The sequence below is a fragment of the Anopheles moucheti genome, chromosome 2 (genome assembly GCF_943734755.1).
Source record: "Anopheles moucheti chromosome 2, idAnoMoucSN_F20_07, whole genome shotgun sequence".
Lineage (NCBI taxonomy): Eukaryota > Metazoa > Arthropoda > Insecta > Diptera > Culicidae > Anopheles > Anopheles moucheti.
The window spans coordinates 95,976,074-95,995,054 of NC_069140.1; the positions used below are offsets into that span (position 1 = coordinate 95,976,074).

General features: G+C 45.0%; 1 protein-coding gene across 1 annotated transcript in view; it reads left to right on the forward strand.

Moving 5' to 3' along the window:
- Positions 1 to 18,981, forward strand: part of LOC128310038 (RNA-binding protein fusilli) — a 52,654-nt gene that overhangs the window by 21,710 nt on the left and 11,963 nt on the right. Inside the window, exons 2-5 of the mRNA XM_053046611.1 lie at positions 3,306 to 3,665; positions 13,981 to 14,266; positions 18,276 to 18,368; positions 18,484 to 18,538. Of these exons, the coding sequence (XP_052902571.1) occupies positions 3,306 to 3,665; positions 13,981 to 14,266; positions 18,276 to 18,368; positions 18,484 to 18,538 (794 nt within the window). The remainder of the gene's footprint in view (positions 1 to 3,305; positions 3,666 to 13,980; positions 14,267 to 18,275; positions 18,369 to 18,483; positions 18,539 to 18,981) is intronic.

Consider the following 18,981-nt stretch of genomic DNA (forward strand, 5'->3'; position numbering starts at 1 on the left):
TATTTCTATTCACAACACCGATAATCGGCCCAGTGAAATAAAAACAGGGTGCAACGGTAGCGCTAGAAAAAAATGGGTGTTCCGCTGCAGCCTCCCAGATGACACCTGATGACGACGGGGTGAATAGGGATTAATTGCGCTCGGGAAATCGCACCGAAGCGCAAGTTTTAACGGGTCTCAGCAGAGCGAACGGATAAAAATAATAATACGAGCGCTTATAGAAACGCATCACAAAACGGCGGTGAAGATGCTCATTTTCCGGCCACCACCTCAACGGCGGCGGCGGCCCCATAATCAATGCCCCCATGGTGCGCGCACACTCTTATTATACACGGCATATTGCGGGGCAAAACGTCAATTAGAGTCGGTGCGACCGAACATCGGCTGATACACACACACATGGCGCCATCGAGGTGTGTGCGATTTGGTTCCACTTCTTAGACTTCCGAGACTAAGCATCTCGCGCGCATCATTCCATGGTTTGCCGTAGAAAAACGGCCACCGGAGTTCCCCTTAATGTCTTTTTAACAATATCCATACGGAGGTGTTTAGGATGCGCGTCAGTTCATCATAATTAGCCTGTATGCGGTTCCTAGCGGATGCGAGGAGGTGTGCGTATGACGGAACGGCGGGTACGGAAGGAAGCAGAGCAGAATTTATCTTCCGCTTTCGCGTAGCGCTGGTTGCGATTTGTATGATAATTAAATGAATTGTTACAACATATTTTGAAAATGAGTGAGTGTTTTGTTATTGCGCTTTATTTCATGTGGAAGCTTCTTGGAGCTTTAGGGACGCTAAGGTAGAACACAATGTAAGTCATAACAACGCAATCAAGGCAGATCTGGTAGAAGTCATCGGATGTCATAGGGCTGCTGGCCCCAATATTCTACAAGGCCCATCGTGGACCATTTTGTACACGGCACGTGCTATCTTACGCAGATGAATATGTTTGCTGGATAGTCCGCCGAGTGCCTCTCGCGTGTACCTCTAGGGGTCAAGTAATACTGGACCTCGATTAGTGTGGATAAAAGAAGCACAAACGCGCGCCGTTGACTTCTCAGCCCATCCGCAGCAAGCACATGCTGAGGGTAATTAGTTGTGGCTACGTAAATGATGCAGGTAACTGCAGTTAATCCGCACAGCCCTAGCGCAAATGAATGTGAAGAAGAAGCTCATAAGTGGTGTGTGACGCTTCCATTATTCAATGGGAATCGGGCACGCGGAAACCTCAAATTGAGCATCGTTGCTCATCAGTTTGTTTTATGGTTTTAGTTGCGAATTTGCGAGCCAAAAAGATTGAATAGGTCTAGCGTTGTTCTCATGGTATTGTGTTTTGTTAGGTATCTCTGAAGGGCACATTGCATTGCTGGAGAATTAACTACTCTGTTTTCTACTGTTTATTGTAATATTTAGTTGCTTTCTTACATGATTTATAAGCGTTCTCTTAAAGAAAGTATAAATATTTGTTTTAAAACTTCAGTTTTCTACACCGAATTCGTATTATTTCGTATCGTTTGGAGTTCGCACTGCCCAGTTCAAGGCGTTAAGGTTGTTTTTTTTTTCGCATACAACAATGGGCCATAAACAATGTATTGTTGCAAATTTGTCTTCGAGAGCAAATTGAGCATTCAAGCTGATCGCGAGCACGCCGCGTTGCTCTTGTTTGGGGCTGATTTACATCCTTATCTGTACATATCTACGAGCTAAATGGGCAGGTGGAGAGTTAATACGCGTAAATCAACTTCATCTCTCGATGGTTGATTTTAAATGGGAGTTTCTTTTAAGAGGCACAGCAAAAAGGAAACAAAAAACCCCATCAGTGTTTCTGATAGTGTACAGGAAGTGTCAAAGCATGAAACGTTCATAATATGTTACGAATGCATTAGCGGCTATCAAATATAGCTTGACCTGACGAGTTGCAGGGTCAAGGATTTTTTACGATGCAATTGTCAGTGCATTTGTGTGTAATCTTCCATGCATTTATCAGCAAACTAAAACTCCTCAGCTACTCAATCGCACGCAATAAAAGATATTATAAAGATATGAAAATCAAAACCCATGGTTAATCGTTGCGACATGATGTCGTTATTATGCATGGTTTGCAGGGCTGCTAACAGTTTTCTAGACAAATATATTACTTGGTCGAAAGCGTAAAAAATGAGGTGTGAATTGTCGGCAATTATCCATCGATAGGTGAAGGACGGGGTTACATGTTTAATTTATTCCCTACAAATCTTTAACCATTCACACAGACAGACACGCCACGACTAAGAAACTTACTTCATGATTGGAGTTAGAGAAGGTTAAATATTATTAAATAACTTGAGAAAAGCTCAGCGTGATTTGTAAAACGTTTTCTTTTGCCGAGGAGATATTTTTCGCGAGCATTAATTTTGTGCACTAATTAGTTGTTAGAATTTAGCCTAGCCTTAAACAGCTAGAGTGTGTCGAAATCTCTCAATGTCGTGAGAATTCTCCATTCTCCTTCTGCGCGAACGTTTCGCGATGAGAGAGTTGCATTGAAAGTGCAACAATTTATCGTTTGCGCATCGTTTGGCGGCGAACGTAAGCTTGCATGCGTTGTTTTTGTCTGTGAAGATACAATCTGATAGCTTTTCCACCCGAAGAGAGCTTCATTCTTAGTAGTTATTCCATAATATTTACATTCTTTATAGTGGTTACACAACCGTAACAGCCTCAGGTATGCAACAACGGTTATAGGTGAAGTGTGGCTTTAGTGCTTTGTGTAAATCAACATGACACCGTCCATAACATTGTATTTTATTGAACGCTTTTCTTTAACAACATTGAACATTTTTGCATTCTTTCGACAAACATTGTGCATCTGAGGCATCTTTGAGGCAGTTTTCTTTTTAGTGCTACTGTGGCTATTGTAGAGTATTGTGAGATAAATCAGTATCTATTGAACTTTTAAACGTTAAATACCTTAAAAATACTGTTAAATACGTTAAATACCTAATCAGATTAGTGTCGAACTCAGCAAATGAAGTTTAATCCAACACAAAGTTGAAGTTTATATTGTAAAGTTTATATGAAATTCATAAAAATTCTTGTTGCGCAACACATTCTTACATTGCAACGCTTGTTCCCTTCGACGCGGATGTACCGCCACACTACTCAACCTCTAGCGCATTGCGTGAGTGGATTGCGCCACATCAATTGATACTACGCGTATGATTAGCATACGGCGAAAAGCTTCTCCGGGGTTTTCCTCCATCGCCAGTATTATGTTATCCGCTTCCAGCATTGATTTGATGGCGTGTACCTTCTTGCCTGTCTTGCAGATAATTGGCGTAAAGCAGTATCTAGTCCGGCCGAGAAATTCGACATTCCGCACCGAGTCATCGGGCAGCAACGCGCTCGGTGCACTGTCCAGCAGCAGTCTTACCGGCAGCAACAGCAACATCAGCAACAGCAGCAGCAGTACGGCCAGTGCCGGCGGGTGCCCTGTCGGCATCGGCGCATCGTCCACGGCTGTCGGATCGTCGGACAGTACGGCGATTGCCGTCCCGACGGGCGGCTCCACATCTCCAGGCATTGCCGCAGTGCCGTCGCCACCGGAATGTGCAATAACGCAGGAGATCCCGGCCATCGAATCGCTGGTGCAGACCAACGGACGTCCCCTGGAGGAAGTGATCCAACAGGTAAGTGTCGGTCCCCGGCCAGAGGCCAGGCCGTTTTGAAGGAAATAGAGGAGAGTGCGTTACAAATAAAGTGATCCAGAAAAGACTGTGCCCGCCTGTACCTGCCCGTTGGCATATTGGCATGGCGTGAAACGATGTTGGTTCGTGCGCGGGGAGCTTCGGAGGAGACCTTTAGCCGCTACGACGCGCAAAATAAATGGTACGAGGCTGCAGGTAGTGATGTGCGCGAAATAATGCGAAACGGTTCCAGATAAGTAGCAGGTGATTGGCCGGTTACTTCTTCTGCCACCGGGGGCTTGACACGGCGAAAAAGTTGCAACCGCCGCGATTAGTCCAATTATGCACAGTTGGTAGCAGATGATGTGGGTTCGCGCCCCAAGACGACGAGAGCACAAGGGCAAAAAAAACAAGGTGGGCAAAGCAAGGTTTTCCGCTGCACTTTGGACCTGACGTCGACATCGTGGTGTTGTGCCCTCCCCCCACTTCTCGATTGAATGATTCGCGCAACTTTCACAACACTACTCCTGCCCTGCGTGGTCTACTAAGTGTCCGACCGCAGCCCAGCCATATGTCCAAGAAACATGCGACAGGTTTCCATTTTGTTTAAATACGCTCTACTCTCCGAAGTCCACCACCTGATGCGATTAGGCTGAGGTAGTTTCTTCTAGAAGATTAGAGAAAATGGGTTTAGTTTTCGTTTGGAGAGGTTTTTGCATCCATTTTTTCCCCAACTGCAACTCTCCTCCGCCTAATGCAATTCCGTTAGTGGAGCCGGTTTTTCGGGGTAATGCTCCCGGTTCTAGGATGTCGCCTTTAGGCTCGAATCTTCGAATCAGACATCCTCATCTGTAAGTAGTTCTAGTTTGGCTGGTATCCAGTTTGAAAATCAATCGAATATGTGTATCGTCAGCTGCAGATAGTATGACTCAAACAGGTTAGATTTCCGGTGGGCAACCCAAGCGCGGGTATCTTTGGCAGGACAAACTAATCATGTTCGATGGGTTGAAAATGAAATGGACACCACCGATGTTTAGGGTGACGCACGATTGCCCAGAATTTATGTCCGGTTCCAACAGGCACTGCGTTGGACACGCGCCGAGGACATATTCTTTCAACCTGCAGTTGTACGATGTTGACGTAATTATGTTACGTTGAGGCATCGTTTGATCTCAACCGGCCTTTAGTGGATGGCATTTTTGATCCGCGCACAACGCAACTCCTTCACAACGTAATCTTGATTAGGCTCGATGCAAAAATGCAACGGCGGATCAAGTCTTTCAGGCTCCGTACTCTCCCTGGGCTGGTTTCTTCGAAGTGATTCATTTTTCCGCTGACAACTGAAAAGGAAAATCCACCAAGCGGTGGTTCGAAATCGGTGCCAAAAGGATGGAAAATGGTGAAGCAATATAGAGATGCGAAGCGTGTGGTTGCGATATCTGGAACTCCTCTCTGCGTCGATCGATCGGCGTTACGAGCTGCGTTATCCGATTTACCACGGCACCTGTCCGATCTGGTTTATGTCAACGCACAGATAGCGGGAGATATCTCTGCATATCTCATGTCATTTGCTGGTGCGATGCATGTTGAGAGAGTTATTTGCTGATTTTATTATTATTTAATCAAACACACACACTGTGGACAACGTCAATGATGACGGGTTTTGTGGCTGCATCTAGTTTTCTCCGCTTGGTCCCCCATGCATATGAGCCAAACCGATCGGAGCGGGTGGATCGCAAACTGCAACAACATGCTAGTGGGGGAGGCCGTAGTGTAAGTGGACCTGTACCGAGAATAACTAGGTCTCTCAATTAATCTAGTTTGAAAACTCGTTCCTCTTGGAATTGTGGATGCAGGATCGGTGCTGTTGTGGCTGTAGCATTCCTTACTCGGATGTGCTCGAGCTATATCTGGGCGATCTCCTCTCCTCGTGTGATGAAAGACGGAGGAGTAGCGGCTTGAGGGGAAAAAAGAGCAGAATAAGTACATAGAGATGATGTGGTGGTCATTTAAAATTCATTGAGATCTGCTCGAGTTTGTCGCATGGCTGATTCTCTGACCAGGGGGTGGCCTTCATTGACAGGTACACACGGGATGATGGGATAGGACGTTTAACGGTTGGTTAGCATCATCAACAAACGAGCTGAACGATCTGCTGTCGGCTTTACGTCAAGGAAATGGATGAACGGAGTTTTCCGCGTTCCGTTGAACATTATTGCTAGCTCCATACATTGTCAGGGCGTTCTAGTATTGGAGTTCTAAGGAATCTCATTAGATAAGGATCTTTGCAAATTTCCCTCCATAAAACATAATTTAAATTTTAATTTTCGAAACGAGGACCGATTATTGCTACTCAGGAAGCTCCCTGCTCATCGTTTTCACTCTCATCGAGTGGGTTTTTCTCATCATTGGGGAAAAAACTGTAGGAAAGAGTTCGGTTACCACATATATAGCTCTTATTTTCCGATCGTACACAGTGGTGCAACGGAGTGGAAATTCATCGATCACTAATCACTTTTTCCCTTTGCTCTGTACGCTTCGCCTCATCACCCTGATTCACCTCATCGTCTAATGGAATCGAGGGAATTCGTTTTTCTCCTCGTTCCGGTGTCTAAGCCCTGTACGGTTCGGTCCTTTCCTTCAGCTCGCAATGGTCTTGTGAGCAATGTGGAATGCTATGCCACGAATGATGAGCATACGATACAATTGATGGAGATACGTACGTCCCGGTTACGGTCCGCGGGATTCCAACCGGCTCGCCCAACTCCCCATCCCGGTAGCTCATCACTACTACCTACCCCTTTTTGGAAGCCACAGTAGTACCACCGCGAATGTCGACGTGTCCATCTATCTCTCTATCTGTCTCTATCCACCGCTAACAGCGGCAACTACCACCCGAACCCAATCAATCCCTGGCTTAATTTATGATTTATCCGATCGGAGCGTAGGAAAAGAAAAGCACTTGGGTTTTTTTTCGGCCGGCGAGGGCAAAGGTGGTGGGTGCCTGGTGAGAAATCACCACAGTCCTGCTACCCATCGCCCGCTGCCTGCCTGCCTGCCTGCCTGTGCAGCAGGGCGTTAATTAATGCTCATTAAGATGCCAGCCTTTGGCCTCTTTTGGCGGGGCGAGGCGATTCTTGGCGTGTATGCGTGTGTGTTTGTGTTCACCTGTTGGCTGATTTCTGACGCCCTAGTGATTACGACTGTGCTCTTTTTCTCATTTGTTCGAGTCCGCGCACTGCTCGAATGCCGATATTGCTTCTCTCCGGCAGGGTGATTTCTAAAGACCCCCTTCAAGTATAGGCAGCAGTTTCACAGATTTTCTAACAAATTGGCGGCAGAGCAACTGTGTGGTGGTGTTTTGTTGTGTGCCCTCCGATGAGAGGATTATTCGGGAGGCGGTACGCTTAACAAAATTGAACCAGCAAGAGTATGCACGGTGCGTGGCATCTGTTAAATTATGATTCCAATTACCCAACAAATGGCACAATCCATAAGTAGAACAAACGTACAAAGATCATTGGTATTTCACATGCTTGCACGGGGCCGTGGTACATGTTTTTCACTGTGCTTTTGGATTGCAGCTCTCGTGCCTGGGTTGCATACGTATGTACGGTACGGCGAGAAAATTGGTGACCCCAGCAACACACCGGGCAAGACCTTTCACCGTATCCCAGTCCGTAGGAGTCTGCAGGAGATATCGATCAAACTGCGCGCGTGGTGCATAATTCTAGTGATTTGCACAGGTCTTGGCGACGAACCTTCGCGCACACAATTTCCAACGTTCGTTTTCGGGCGAGACCTTCCTGTTGGGAGGGGGGGGCTACAGTTCCCAAGCCGATGAGGATAAAGTGCAAATGTCATCGTGTCGGGTTTGTTGTCAGCTCGTTAAAGGTTGAATCTCGGGTGGTGATAGAATTGAAGAGCAAAAACCTCCACTTCTCTGGTTGCGCTCTGGCTGAAACCCTGTGGCCACAAACACTCACAACAGCCTGTTAATTATCGATTCGATGTCACGCATAAATATGAGTTTTTTTTTCATTCTTGTTGGTTGTTCACTTGTCCTTAACAATGACCTCATACCGTTGATCCCGTTTTCTCACACTGTATGGTTTTTGTTCGCCGGTGTGGTGGTCAGGTGTAGTTCTTGATTCCTGGTAGATTATGTCCTTCCACACGCATTGAAGCTAATTGATGGATTTGGCTGTCCGGGATATGCCTGAACATATCCGACTTCCCGGTGTCCTTCGCACGGTCTAGATGCAACATAATTGAAACAAGTGTATTATGGTGTAGTACAATAATATCGCAAAAGTGAAAGGCAATTTCTCGAGGTCTTCCCTTCTCTTGGTCTTCATGCCATGAGTTCCATTGTTGTTTTAGTTACGTTTTGGAGCACCTTGAACAGAATGGAACCGCAGCATTTTCAAGTGCAACAGAGTTTTCTTTTTTGATAATGACAATACCGCCCATTTACAGTGTGATGGTCACTTGCGGCAAATTCGATTATGATTTATTGGGAGACTGGATAAAAGTATGTATCTGTCCCCTAGATAATACATCTCATGGTCTCAAGGATATGCTACACAATTGATGAGATCGACGGGGGAGAAAGGTTTGACATTTTGCTTACTGTCAAAGTTTTTGACACAACCTGCCCATTTTAAAGGATCGAAGTTCAGAACGAATGCCGGAAGAGGGCGCCACCGTCAGTGAGTGATCCTCGAAATGATCGTCTCTGATAAATGATGATAAATTTTGAACGTTATTTTACTGACAAAATCTCAAAGTTTGCAACACTTTCTGTTTTATTTTTAGCAGCAATATAATAGTGTAAAATAAAGCTAATTTTACATAACCCAAATTACTGTGGAATGTAAATCGTTTCCTGCTAAATGATGTTATATTTGCTGCGATGTTGTCCTTTTTTTTTGTCTCTCACACATTTTCACTATCTGATCGCATTAACGATGTGGATCGGTTTGTTAAGTGCTCGTTACGGAGTATGCGAGCAAGTGCAGCGGGTGCTTCTTTTCTTTTTTATTAGCCCGTGTGTCCTAGCGAACAACCGGAAATTCCCCAAGCGGCTTAACGATGATGAAACATCATGCAAAAGGCAAAAAAAAACTACTGGCCCGCTTTAGGCATCCATCAGCAGCAGCAGCATCAGCATGGTCTTAGCAACGCTTTACTTACAGCCGTCACCATAATTTAAGGTGTAAAATTTAGTTAAAAAAAAGCTAACCCAAAAGAAAGCGAAAATGGTTTGTAGCCAACACATTACGCGGTCGTTGAAGGAGTGTTCTTTTTTCCGCGTCGTTGGCAAAGTGTTTAACAAGCTTTTTGTTGTTGTGCTAACAACTAAGTAAATGTAAGGCGAGCGATTAAAGCGGGAAATAAAATCCGTAACGGCCGTAGAGTCTAAAGAGCACACGAATTTCACTTGATATTGAAAAGTGTGTACAATGTATGTTAATGAATGTCATGCTATAATGAAGTCTCTCCACAACAACACAAAAAATGCTCTAGTTCTCACTCTAATTCAACCTTTTTTTCCAATACGCCTGTATGTATGTGCGTGTTGTTTCGAGTAAGCAAATATGATTAACATTCACTATTCACTGCAGTACACTTTTCTTGTAGTCGAGTCTATAAATACAATGTCAATCATTATCATTAAATGTTGCAACATTTAATAATCCTTCGAACACCCACTCGCGATGCAATGGTTCTGCTCGTGCGGATGCTAACAGAACTTGATCTCGGTGATCGCGATCATAAGGCACTGCGGCACACGGCGATCACGGTGAAGATAGTAATTTCCGATAATCTCTCAGGAAAAAATGGCTCCATCTTACACACGGTAGCGCAACCTGCCCCCAGTGGCGGATTTGTGGTGCCCGATTGAGGTTGGCGCCGGTATTGGTGCGAGAACAACTTTTACAGAGCGTTAGTTCTAGGCCCGGGGGTGTGTGCGAACATCCCCTACCTGCTTGTGGAGGAACAACATTACAATTGATACGATCCGGTCGTCCTTAGCACAGGGAAACGATATATGCTGCTAATGTTTCGCCGGGGTTTGATCCTTCCCCTGCATGATGGAAGTGCTGTGGAGTACCGGAGCATTGAGCCATTTCGTAATGATAGCTTCGTGTGGACCGAGTGTGTGTGGCGCAAGATAATGACAGGAAGAGCTTAGTTTAATTAATTGGCACGTGTGTGCACCAGGTGAAGCCCGAATGATTCTGTCACAGTGATGCGGGCGCTGATTAGCCGTAATGAAACACGTTTGCGCGGTGTTGTTGCTTCAGCATAAGTCTCGTTGGGTTGAGCAGAAAGATTGAGTTGCATTTTTGCATTCCGATCGATTGCGCGGGAATGAGTCAAAATGATTTGTTGTGTTGGCCATCTAAATGTGGCCGAGATGATGTGTTGAAGCGATCAATATCATCGCGTGTGCTACATTTGGAGAAGCATATTTTTGCGACTTATATTACTACTTAGTGTATGGAAGTGATTCGAATTTCTTGAACCGTAACGATGAGATTAAAACACCAAACAGCATGAAATGAATGTTAATCTCCTGGTTTGTTACCATACCCATAGATATGTCTAATTTATAGGCTTTTCTAATTCACCGTATTAGTTTGATGAGCGTTGCGCTCTTGTATTTCGCCTTCCCTGCTTCTGCGCATAAGCATAATAAGCCCGACTCATTTTACCGTCCCAAGGTAGGTCAGGAATTAGCAATTCGAAAACGGGCTTCTACAACGGGGGTGAGCTACAATTTGCCTATCTGTGGCTCACCCTGCTGCATCCCATGCGGTTCGTTTGTTTGTTTTTTCGGCAACCGCTTTCCAGAGGCTTCACGGAGCGGCGAACTAAAATCAGCGCGATCTTGCGCGCGTTGATCCTCTCCCTTCAAGGATGTGTAATGTGATGTTGTGATGATGCGCGCGCGGGTTGATCGGTCGAGGTCGCGGCGATACGGCGGGACACTACTACGCTCATGCCGACAGTTATTTACAAGGAAAGCATAAAATCTGTGCCGCCAGCCGTGTGTGTGCGCGCGCGCGATATGCTGCTGTTTTTGGGAAGGCATCTCATTAGCATGCTGTCAATTATGAAATTGGCTGCGTAATTTTTAACCTCACAACAATGGAGAGAGGAGGCCCCGTTGTCCACATTGGACGGAGTTAACAAAGCAATAAAATGTTACAAAGTTGAGTGTTCTCGCAATTGCGACATCTTCTCGCTTGTACGTGTCCGGAAGGAACAGCAGGAACGCATGCGCAACGTAAAAGGTGCGCGAAAAGTTATCACAAATATTGAATGAATAAAATGTGTAAAATTTGTCACCCCGACAGGGAAAAATGCAATTCCTTTCATATTTGTTATCATAACGTGCACACGTGTTTGGGGGCCCTGGTGGTGGAAATGAAGTTGTGCAATTAATTTCTCATTGCAATGTAACACACGCGGATGTGTGTCGTGTTCAGGAAGGAAAGGACAAATGTTGCAGCCCCTGAAGTGTGTTTTAAGCGTCGTCGCATTGCACTCAGTCTGGTGGAGTTGCATTGTCGAAAAAAAAGATGTGAGTAGCTTGAAGCCATTTTTGTGTACATTGTCGCTTTAAAGAGTGTCCTCCCCTCACAGCGTGCAGGTGGAGGTTGTGTAAAGTAACTCACACACAAAAAAACAGAAAACTGAATAGAGAATAGCAATAATTGTAAAGATTGCATCTGAGATATTTGCGTTTTGTTTTGCGGGCCTCCCTTACCTTGCACCGGATTACCGGACCGACCGACCGACCGGCATTTGTTTAGTTTTATAGGATCTGTTACATGACCGATGGTGGTATGTCGCCGCGCTGTGGCTTGTGCTAAAACTGGGCAAAAACTGTGCAAGTGGCCGCTTCAAAAACGAACGCTTGTTTTGCGTGTTTTAAAGCCAGGAAAGTCCACAATCACATCACACGGCCACGTTTGATGATGCGATGACTGGGGAAGTAATTTTTTCTCCTACTTTTAGGCTACCATCCAGTGACTTGGAACTTGGCGTTTCACAATTCTTTCGCGTTTACTACACTCCGCCGGAATAGCTGGTGAAATCGTAAACTTTCATCAACGTCACATTTCTCCTTCGCTCACCACCGGCATAGAGGTGAATGGCGTGGTGGTGGTGCGCGGACCATGGTGGGCGATAAATCACCGCAAGAGAGCCATGTTGACAGCTTCAAGCTGAATGTCTCCGAAAATTAGGCACGCGAAAGATGATGTGATGGATGGAAAAATTCAGAGCACTCCACCGCCGCTTGCACTGGTTGGTCGCGTGCGTTCTATCTTGCCGGTATGATCTACTTCTTCGGAACGCAACGGCGCAGCAACGCTCCACTTGGCAAAGATGAAGCGATTAATGGACGCAAAGGCGAGAGCCTTGGAGGCTCTTCATGGAAAAAAAGTGTCACATGTCGCTAAAGAAGCAGAATTTACCCTCGCTTTGATATGTCCATAACGACGCTTCACCGGACGACCGAGTGTACCATTTGGGGGTGACAAAATAGTGATCCATTTCGTGAACGAAACCTAATACGAGCGGAAGTGGACTGTCCTAAATTAGATACGCAATGTAATGTGATAAGCATAAAACAGAGCAAAACTTACAGCCACTAATGCTTCATTACCGCTGCACTATTGCATTTAATTAGCTCAGATAATGGACGTTACAACAGTTTTTGCGCTGACGTTTCGAATCGGATGTACAAACAACGCTTTTATTGGACCTGTGATGTTGTGGCATGTGGCACGACTCACCAACGACGGAATGATGAAGCTCTGAAAGGATTTGGAAGTTTCGAGGGAACGCTCGGGCGATGATGCTGCGGTGTGGACAGTGTTGTGCATAATGTTGTTTTTCCTCCCAACGGTGGTAGTACCACAAAACCCGTGACGCAAAAGCCGTCCAGTCGCGCGGCATACTGGAATGGAGTAGTCATCATGACCGGGACTATGCGTTTGAGGTTGAGGAGGGGGGGGGGACTGCTGTTTGTCCCATTGCTTGTTCCCGCCATTGCCCTCGCGAACGCGTTTGGTTGGCGATTGTGTTGTATCATTGTCCAAAGTCGCTTTGTCATAGTGGCAGAGCAAATGCTAAATCCCAACAACAACCCCAGCAAGTGAAACACTGGCGCGCACGGTAACTTCGAGTGCCTTTTGATATACTTATGTTTGGACAGTATTTGAAGTATTGCTTCTATTATTTAAATATTCATTTTTTTTTTTTGCTTGACAAACGATTGATGAGAACTGAATTGTGAATCACACTGTAGCGGGGTTTATTCCGGTGTGGCCGCGACCGCGGAGAATAATCGTTTTATTTTTGGTATCACTTTCTGGATGTGTTTCAGTTGTGATAAGAACCACCGTCTCACTGTGGCAAAATTTGTGTTCAACCCGAGGGCTTAGATGAAGCACACATTAGTATTAAGCTTTTACTCCTTGAGACATTCAGCTCCCTCGATAAGGGGGCGTTCGTCTTTTGCGATTCCGATCGGGCCGGGGTACCTACCCGGGGACTCTAGCGATTGCGTATCGAAGGTAATAAATTTCTCAAATCTCCAGCAATACAACGCGGGTTGGAGAATGAGCGGTTGATAAAGCGTCAAAACACACGACCCTCCCCCGTCCCGTCCCGTCCATCCGGTCACCTGCCTCCGGATGATTGCCTACCTCAATTGGAGGTTACTTGCAATTTTAGCCGCTCAATGCCCGCCACTCGATTCCACGCCCCAGGCCTTCTAGGTGACGAACAATGGTTACGATAAGAAGGAATTCGAAGGCGGTGATGGTGTTGCTGTTGCATCGAGAAGCTTGCGGTGCACACACCGGGTGGCCACGGATGATATGTGCGGAGCCTTGCTCCTTACAGTCAAGAGGGCGCAAAGTTCAAGTAATCCGCGATTCTCGATAGCATTCCGCGACGTAAACAGTGTAAATGTGCAGTGGGTTACATCGGTGAGAAACCGTCGTCGTCATCGGATCGCGGCGATCAAAGGTTCTGAACCTTGGGGTGGTGACGTAGGGCGGCATCCCCACCGCGCGACACCTGTAGCTTACCGGTCTGCTATCTTTACAACGTTCCAGCTTTCCCAGCTTTGCTGGGTTTCCTCTCCCATCACATTCTATTTCTTATCAGTTTGTTCCTCTCTTGCTCTTTTCCAATGACTTGAAGAAAAATGTCCGCGATGGAATGGGGGTCTCTTGATATGCCAGACGCGATTGTTAATAACTAATCCTTTCCACTTTACTTCTATTTGCAGTTTGATGAGTACACCAAGTCGCTCAATCTGGATCCACACTGTCCCAGCTTTCGGCTAGTCACCGACGGGCAGCTACCACTCCGGCAATGTCTCCATCCCGAAGCAAGTGCCAAAGACGTCGACCTGCCACAGTACTACTGGCGGTTTTGTGACCTGCGGAAGGAGTTTGTGCGGTTCCGGGCCGGTGATCTATCCCGTGCCCTCGTCCCCGTTGCCGAAGCTTCGAAGCTCCAGTCGATGCCGAGTCTACCACCGATTCCGGCTTCGGTTGCTGACATCATTAAAGGTAAGCTTTACAATCGGCTTATTGTGGTTGAAACGTTTTTAATATGTTTTCTGCAATTTTAAGGTGTAGTGAGTGACTTAGCCCGTATGCGAGCAACGAAAAATATTGCACTACAACGTAAACAGTATTTAATGGTGATTACGATAAGAACCTCGTAAATTGACGTCCCCGCACTCACTGGGCATGGCGGCGTTCCCAGCTCGTACTGCTTGCTCTCTGGTGTGCGATTACAATGAGCAGTGAGCGGGTTTTAGCACTGTGATGTGCTAGCAAGTGTATTACGCCCTGAAGCACCATTTTGTTGGCATTTTGCTCACAACAAGATGGACATTAGAAGCCACCATAGTTGGACATAACGATTGCCGAACTCGTAACAAAAAAATTGAAATGGATTTATTTGTTTTCATTCGCAAGTTGAACATTAATATTGACGATTTTGAAGCTTTTTGCGATTTAGAAGAGTTGAAGATTTTCGGGCTATCAAATGGAACAGCGTTACTGAGCATGAGTGGCATTTTGTTGGATTTGTTGGAAGCGTGTTGGAGAGCGCCGTTGATAAGATTAAGGTGCAACGTTTTTTAAACCTCGAAGTAGCTTATCTTGATGATATAGCTGATGTGTTGGGCTTATGCTTGTGAATCATTTGAAGCATGAATGACTTTGATATTTTGGTGAACTGTTAGATGAAGTATACAACAAAAACTAGTTAAAATATTGTGCGCTTGTATATACGTAAAGACAGTGGAAGTCTGAACACCGATACTTTTGATGGGCAGACACAGAAAGGGCGACAGGGGTTGCGTTCGTTTTTGTTCGCATGATTTATTTGTCTATACATAATAATTGTTTTTTTATGTGTTGCAGTCGCATGAATACACGTACGATTGTTTCGCTTTTTTGCTGTTGGGGCGCTTTCGTACAATTGTCGTTGGAAGGAGACAGAAAAAATGGAAGAAAGCTATTTTGGCATATGTCAAAAGTGACGAACATTCGACAAGTGCTTTTTTTGCGGTAGTTGATGCGACGATCACTTGGACAAAACCACCGGGGAAATTGATTGATGGACTTATATTGAGCCGCGAGTGAGTGACCGAACCTGGGTGCGCAAGTAATTTGCGCCAACCAAATGCCATTGGCCTCATTTGTGTATGGACACGACACGACGTGCTGTGGGACACACGATGGCTTATACTCTTTTTATCTTCAAGCTGCTGCAAGAAGGGCAAAGGACCATCAAAGGCCAAAAATTGAAAATGAGGTGTACTGTGTCGGGTACGGGGTTTTTTTTCTGCTGCCGCCAAACAGTACTTTAATTGGATTCGTTCGATCCTAAATGTGTCCTTCGATCAGTGTTTTGAACCGTCGTAGATGAATGTGTTACGTGCTGGAAAGATCTTTGAAGAAAAAATCGGGAAATCATACTGAAAATCATCGTTAGTGCGGTCCAACCGTTTGACGTATCCTAATTCCTCCTTATCGACAACGCTCTTGACATCAACGTTAGCTGATGAGCGGTTCTTCCTGACGTAGCTTTTAATGGCGCACGGGTGTTAGAACACCGGGCACAAGGGCAAAGGAATAAAAAAAGGATATTTTAGGCAGCTCGAGAACTCGCAACAAAAACGACCAGCATTAACAACCTGTTCAGCAGCGTTGATGATTTACTGTTCACGGTACGTACGCCATAAACGCGCAACAGCACACGCTCTGCTGCAAGGAGCCAATGATGGCTGACGAATGTGAAACAAATGATCTTTTTCTGCACTCAACTGTGGGCCCGTTGGCAGTTGACATTGTCGACGTGCGATCGTTATTGCGAGCGGTGCTGATGCTGATTTGTTGATGATTACCTTGATGTGTGTGTTTGGCGGTGAAAAAAGCACATTAATATTCGCTACCATAACCACCAAATCTGACGACGCCATTTAGCTACACCGTAACTGTTGCTTGGTGACGGTAGGAATAGTGACTGTACTTTGCCGACAAGTTTGTCATTATATGATGCTGTTAATTGTATGCTACACGTATGTTACATATGCGTTGTAAATTATTCGCAACTCCATCGCTAACATGCTGCTGAACAGAACTTAACTAGCTCGGATATTACTCTGTTTATTGGTTTTTTGTTTGAAACTAATTTATGTTTCTTGAACAATTCAAAGCATAGAAGTATTTTGCGTATTGTGCACTAGTTATGCGACGAAAAATAAATAAAATAATTCTAGAATTAAATTTTGTTTTAACGAGCGGTAGTTTCAGTACCGACCACTTGAGGGCACAATAGCGCTAGTGTGCTGTGCATGCACAGTGGATCACTTTCCGTTGCAAATATGAACACAGACAGTTTTTCAGTTTTTCAGTATTTTTTATAAAGTAGTGTTCAGAATAATGGTTAATATTATAATTTATAACAGCTAGTAAATATATTTCGTAAATTTCAAATTAAAAACGAAGAAAAAATAATGCTAGCCGATAGCTTCCACTGCCTCTTTTTGATCGCAAAAAACGTACCTTTGTTTAAATAAATTATAAATTAGTAAATAAATAAGAAATTGCAATATGTTAGAAGACGGTCAGTCAGTGTTTGTGCACACCACTTGTTGAGTTCCTCATTCAAAATGTGTACCGTGTCTGGCGTCTGGACGGAGAGTGTGTTTACAGCTGCATGTTTACAATTATGTTGCACCAACACTCTCGCGGCAATGGTTGAAAATTCACCGTCTAAAGGGAAGCCAGGTCATTAGGACGTTTATGGTGGAGATGTGCAAGCATTCTTGATGCATTTCTTACAACCGTCTAGGGATAAATCACGCGTAAAATGGGCTAAACAAACGGGCGGATTGTTGGTAAACCGGCCTTGGTGTAACGTGTCCAGCTCAGCTGACCGACATGAGTAAATGCATCCATCACCCGGTTGTCAGCTTTTGCCCCAGGGGGCCTAAGGAGAGGGAGTAGAAGAAAGGTGGTTCGGCAATAGGAACGCATTACCATCATCGGGTGACACACGAAATGCATCGCTCGGGGCGCTCAATGTGCACTCGATTAAGTAGCGATTAAAGAAGATTGTAACATACTTTAGCTAACCCTCAAATGGATGGTAATTTTAAGCGGATCTTCGTGATATAAGTATTTTTTTGGGGACAAAGAAAACATGTGCAATTCGTGAATATTTTTCATATCTCTTTTTACACGATGTCCTCCGCATTCGGCACATTAAATGTAATAAAGATTGTTTAAAAATTATTTCATCACTCAAGGGTTAACTCGGCTGCACCGGCTCCGAACCTAAGGCAAGCAGAACCGGATCATTTCCTATTGGTATCACATTTGTCTCTCGTTGCCTTCTTAGGGCGAGCCCCCGTTCAACCGATCGGCGTCTAACCGTGGTGGTTAATCCATTGCCGTCAGAGAGCAACAAGTGTTTTTTTTTTGCTTCTTTCTCATCTTTCGCCCGAAGCCATTTCGACAGACCATACGAGTCCGTTGCTGCACTGGGGAGATTGTTTTCCATTTTTCTCCCGCCAGCAATTATGCACTGTTTTTGGTGTGGTGCGACAAACCCGTAAGGAGTGAATGCACCACTGCGGGTAAGGGAGACACCACCGAGCGACTACTGCGCTGGGAGGAACAATTTGTCAATGCGCGATGCAAAACGAACAAATCTCATGGAAAGTTGCGCGCGATGAAAAGCGTTCATGTGCTCTTCATATTAGGCGTTTTAATGCGTTCCCCCCCGTATATGAACGGGCGCCGTAATGCAATCGCAGGTGGTGGTGTGCAACTGTGTGCTGTGGCTGTGTTGTGTTTGGTACCTTAAACACTCGATCGGGGACATAATTTTCTATCGACATATTGTATCTCGTACATGGGAGAACCGGTGGAACGATTTGCTCGTTTCATGTCGATGGATGTAATTAGACGTGCGCGACAATGTTCGTGATCTTTAAGTGGATTAAGTTCGTAGTTTTGTAGATTTATTAATGAAGGTGCTGTTTTTGTTTCATTTCAGATCTTGAACTGCAGGCCTGCCAGGATAATAATGAATTCTACGTCAAGGAAGCACGCGACATGGTGACGATCGTGAAACATCTAATCACTCTAGGTAAGAGTAGTATATGGTGTATTACAATGTATACCAATACCTATGAGAAATATGTACTTTGATTAAATATTGCTTAAAATTTACTAATGTTTCTTATGCATTTGTTTGGTTTTAGGACACAAATTTGAAGCAAATGAAATAATAAACCTAAATCTGGAGCCTGGCATATGGTGAGTGTTAATGGATTCAGCAGATCAGTTTTTCCACAACAAAATCGGTGTACCAGAAATGTTTTCCAAAGGGAAAAACAGATTCACTGCGATGCGTTCCTATAGCGCGCTTATCGATGGATTGTTGTGATGGAAGAAGAAAGTGGGTGATGTGTCAAAGCGATGTTGACCTTTCAATGTGTGGCGCTCCATACCAACATGTGCTTGTGGTTGGTGCAGCCGAGTGCTGCTTGCTTCTCAGGGCAAATATTGACCAAATCGCTCAAGAGGGTCCAAGCCCATTGATGCACCGGCGTGGTGCAGCAGCTACCCGTTGCAAATGATGGACACACAGGTGCATAAAGAAGAGCGCCTTGAGTTTTAATGGGTTTTATATAGTATCGGGTTGTTCTTGAGCGATGTTTGAACTGCTGTGGCGATAAATAAGATAGATAGTGCTTGAT